At 51.3% G+C, this 4,918-nt stretch overlaps 1 protein-coding gene across 1 annotated transcript in view; it reads right to left on the reverse strand.

Moving 5' to 3' along the window:
* Positions 1 to 2,375: 2,375 nt before the first annotated feature.
* The window catches only part of LOC103607191, a 9,016-nt gene continuing 6,473 nt past the window's right edge, over positions 2,376 to 4,918 (reverse strand). The window contains exon 5 of the mRNA XM_008591726.1: positions 2,376 to 2,743. Coding sequence (XP_008589948.1) covers positions 2,376 to 2,743 — 368 coding nt within the window. The remainder of the gene's footprint in view (positions 2,744 to 4,918) is intronic.

A 4,918-nucleotide genomic window follows, 5' to 3' on the forward strand; every position in this document is an offset into this window, starting at 1 on the left:
GTGTGGGAGCAACACCGAGGGTTGCGATCCCGTTGCCGGTCCCGGTCCTGTACGGGCGCGACACTGAGGGTTGCGATCTGTTGCCGGACACGAAAAAAAAAAAAAAAATAGAATTGCTTTAGATTACCTACTGGCTGAACGGAGAGGAATCTGTGCCGTTGCTGACAATTCTTATTGAACATGGATGAACACATTGTGGATTATAGAGAGGTTGCAGGAGATTGACAAGTAAGCTGCTAGGTTAAAACAAGTAGAGTCTTCATCTGGCTCATTCTTTGGTTTGTTAGATTTTAGTTGGTTCGGTTCATGGGAATTCTGGCTAGGGATCATACCCCAAACTCTTTGGATTATCCTCCTGATCATCATAATAGTCGTCTCCCTGGTGCACTATATTCTCTCAAAAGATTTGAATTTTTGCATGCAGCCATCTGTAGAATGTCAAATGGTCTCTCTTCAGCTGGAATGATAAAAACTCAAAGAAATGCATGATCATGATGACATTTTAACTTATGGATGACGTGTTGAGATTGGAAACCCCAAATGATGGCAACCGAAGAGTAGCATTAATGTGTTGCTTTGCCTCCCATGGGTTTGTCACCCCTCTTCCACTGGATGACAGAGACACAAAGGATTACTCAAAGCCCATCTCTTATGAGCAGTGAGAAGCCCCGAAGTGGTTAATCTCCAGGAACCCTCAAGAGAGAGGCACTCCTTCCATTTGGGAAATTAACCACGAATTGGGGTTCTCTTCCCGCATTTATTCTCCAGACCAGGAAGTTACAGGAAGAGAACATAGGTGGGGTTATAGTTTAACAATATAGGCTGGTAACATTCACAAGCAAAGTGACATTCCATAAGGCAATTTAAGTGATCCATCAACAAAAGCTTGATCTTAGCAAACATTCCTTCTCCACACACAGCTTTACATACCACTCAGTAACTTGTCTGTCTTTGAACCAGCAACCTTGCTGTGTTACAATTTTTCATCTTACAGAGACTATAGCCTGGGAAAATTTTCCTGTTTTTTGAAAGGTCAACATTTTATATGTACTTTTAAGAAGTTAGACTAAACCTGAAAATATAAGAAACTAGGCCCTGTGAAATATATTTGTTTTATAGTATACTCCACACTAATGCCCTAAGTTTTGGTCACACTCTCACTTGGGAGAGAACCTGAGCAAAAGGGGGGAATTGTTAAATAAGATTGTGGGAGGCTATTGTTTTGAACTGAGATCCTGTACTAGACCAGACCACAGACCAGACCAAACCAAACTGGAGTCACTCATGCTTAGTGCCACATTCTCAAACTGAACCTTTAAGGAAACAAATAGATCCCCAAACAGATCAATTTGTTTTCTCCTCAGAACAGGAGAATCCAGCATAACAAGGAAGTCCCCTCTGCTCTAACCCTTATGAAAAAGTAACCTGATGTTCATCAATGATTTTTTTCCTATTGTTGGCTTTCTTTGCTCCCGTCTTATAAAACCCACAGTTCTGCTATTCTCCAATGGGATTTGAGACCAAGTAAGTCCATTTATGATGGTGACAGAGAGTGACATCCATGTCAAAAGCTTTGGTCAATCTCTGAAAATTGAGAGATTGACCAAAAGAGGGGAAATGTTAAATCAATTTGGCCTAAAGCTGCTTCCATGCATATTTTAAGTCTGACCTAAAGGTTTCTCTGTACATAGCGAACTGTAACTTAACGATGGTCGACTGTAGCCTACTCTTGGAACGAGTGGCTAAGTCTCAGCCAGTCACGGTAGCTGAACTTCATTCAACAGCGGGCAGCCAACTATTTAAACCAGGTTCAAATAGGCCAAATGCCCAGCCATAACCAGGCCACGTGTGACGTACTTCACTTCCATTTCCACATGTCACTTTCCTGTTTCTGTCCATAAATGCTATTCAACCACCCGGTAGCCCTAGAGTCGCTCTGAGCCTATCTGGTTCTGGGCTGCCCAACTTGCTGCTAATCATTCATTGCTCAGTTAAACTCTCTTAAATTTAATTTATCTAAAGTTTTTCTTTTAACACTGGAAAGAGAAGTAGCACTTCCAAAAAGGGCTTAACTCCTTCTATTACACTTTTGGAATTTAGGTAGCCAAAAAATGGAAACCAGGGACACGGAATGCACGAGATGAGAAATTCAGGTACTTCTCTCTGCAATAATGAAGGAAGGAGACACAGGATCACATTTGTATTTCAAAGACTGCTGGGTTCTTTTCATGCAGACTTTGGCATTAGGCCCCGTGTGTCCCAGCAGTGACAGGTGAACAGGGATGCCGGGAGTGGGACTCATGCATGCCTCGCACCCACAGGACACCAGGGGCCTGGTGCTGGCAGGTGCAGTGTGAAACATCTCACACCATGGATCAGTCTCCCAGGTGACAAACTCTGTTGCTACCAGCAACATATTCCAGTCCTTTGGACCATAAAGCAAAACTCAACACTCGTGTCCAATTCAACAAACAAAGACCTCTTAATCGTGGGTTTTCGGCCCTTAGAGGTTGGGCTATGGGGCTGGGAGTGACAAAGGGGTCCTGCAGGGTGTCCGGGCAGAGGGAGGGAGCAGCGGCAGCATCCTGGAGGGCGGCCCGGCACATGTGGCTGGGAGGCAGCGGCAGCGGGAGCAGCAGTGCAGGGGGCGGCTGTCCCAGCAGGGAGGAAGGCAGGTGTCGCTGTGGCTGCAGGGGGCCCGCATGCCCAGGGGGCTCATGGGGGTACAGTGAATGCAGCTCCTCTGTAGGAGAGGACAGAGAAGGTCACCTAGACACCTGGAGTTGGGCCCAGCGGCTGCCACTGCCTGACTCAAGGGATGGGCTCAGGACCTCTTGGGACCTGCAGGGTGGGCCTCACTGATGCTCCCCTCCCCCCCTGGGCTGCGGGCCCCCAGCCTCGATGTCCCTTCCACACTGAGCTCAGGCATGGAAAGTCTCCCCGCCTTCCTCAGGGGTTGACGTTGCTTCACCCTGGGCTGGGAGCCCGGGGAGCAAGGACAACGCCTGACTTCCCTCTGGCCCAGGAGTGCCCATAAGGCCCTCGGGAGTGTGTGTGGAAAGGACAAGCCCTGATCACAGCCCTCAGGCCGGGCTCTGGGTGAGGGCAGGTGGGGCATCCTCGGGTGGGTGATGGGCTGTGGAGGCAACAGCTCTGCCAGTCCCTTGGTTTGGGAAAAGAATGTTCCACACCCTTAGGGACAGCAGAATCTGTCTGCACAACCATTTGCCCATAGCCTTGCTGTCATCTCTCCAGCACCCTGCCCACTGTGGCTCAGCTGAGGACCGCCAGCCCTCACTTAAAGGGCCCACACGTGTCAGGGAGTGGGCCTGGGGCACACAGGCCACATGGCAGTGTCTCTGGCCACTCTGACTCCAGGAGAGGCAGACAGAGAAGGGGCCACTGTGTTCAGGAGGTGGTGCAGCAGGAGGAGGAAGACCATACTGGCCTTTCCACAGTGCAATTGAATTCCAGAGAGCAGTTTCTCAAGGACCACAGTGAGAACCTTCAAACCTAGAGAAGCCTACCGGCACCCCATGGCAGCCAAGCCTTCAGGAGAACAGGCTGAAGAGAGGCCCTTGTGTGATCTTCCTCAGTGTGCTCTGTGCCCCCACCCTGTGCCATGCCCAGTCACACTTCAGGCCTCCCTGCCTCTCTTTACCTGGCCCATTATGCGCAAGGTGCAGAATAAGACAGTCCCCGCTCAGAGAAGTTTCTGTTTCAGTGGCTCGCTGTGGCCAGCTATGGTTGGCTCGCTACTGTGGCCCCGAGAGCTATCCAGGTCCTAATCCTGGGAACCCGTGGCTTGGGTTCCTTACATGGCAAGAGGGATTTCGTGGCTGTGACTAAGCTCAGGAGGCTGAGATGGGACATTAAGCTGGATGATTCAGGTGGTGCTATGGTATCCCAGGGGACACAGGGGCACAAGGAAGGGACCCCCCACGTGTGATGGAAGGAGACATACTTTAAGGCTCTGCAGTGCCCGCGTGTGCATGGAGGAGGGATCACGAGTGCCCTGGCACACTGGGATGCGGCTCCAGAGGCTGGGAAAGGCAGGGAAGCTGTTCTCCCAGCGCTTCCGGAGCAAGTGCAGCCCGGGCCACACTTGGTTTCCACTAACAAATCCCATCGGACCTCTGGCCTCCGGAACAGGGAGAGAGGAAATGTGCCCTGTTCAAGCCACTAAGGGTGTGGGGATGCGTTGCGGGAGCANAAGGGCCCACACGTGTCAGGGAGTGGGCCAGGGGCACACAGGCCACATGGCAGAGTCTCTGGCCACTCTGACTCCAGGAGAGGCAGACAGAGAAGGGGCCACTGTGTTCAGGAGGTGGTGCAGCAGGAGGAGGAAGACCATACTGGCCTTTCCACAGTGCAACTGAATTCCAGAGAGCAGTTTCTCAAGGACCACAGTGAGAACCTTCAAACCTAGAGAAGCCTACCGGCACCCCATGGCAGCCAAGCCTACCGGCACCCCGTGGCAGCCAAGCCTTCAGGAGAACAGGCTGAACAGAGGCCCTTGTGTGATCTTCCTCAGTGTGCTCTGTGCCCCCCACCCTGTGCCATGCCCAGTCACACTTCAGGCCTCCCTGCCTCTCTTTACCTGGCCCATTATGCGCAAGGTGCAGAATAAGACAGTCCCCGCTCAGAGAAGTTTCTGTTTCAGTGGCTCGCTGTGGCCAGCTATGGTTGGCTCGCTACTGTGGCCCCGAGAGCTATCCAGGTCCTAATCCTGGGAACCCGTGGCTTGGGTTCCTTACATGGCAAGAGGGATTTCGTGGCTGTGACTAAGCTCAGGAGGCTGAGATGGGACATTAAGCTGGATGATCCAGGTGGTGCTATGGTATCCCAGGGGACACAGGGGCACAAGGAAGGGACCCCCACGTGTGATGGAAGGAGACATACTTTAAGGCTCTGCAGT

The sequence above is a fragment of the Galeopterus variegatus genome, unplaced genomic scaffold, assembly GCF_000696425.1.
Source record: "Galeopterus variegatus unplaced genomic scaffold, G_variegatus-3.0.2 Scaffold7222, whole genome shotgun sequence".
Lineage (NCBI taxonomy): Eukaryota > Metazoa > Chordata > Mammalia > Dermoptera > Cynocephalidae > Galeopterus > Galeopterus variegatus.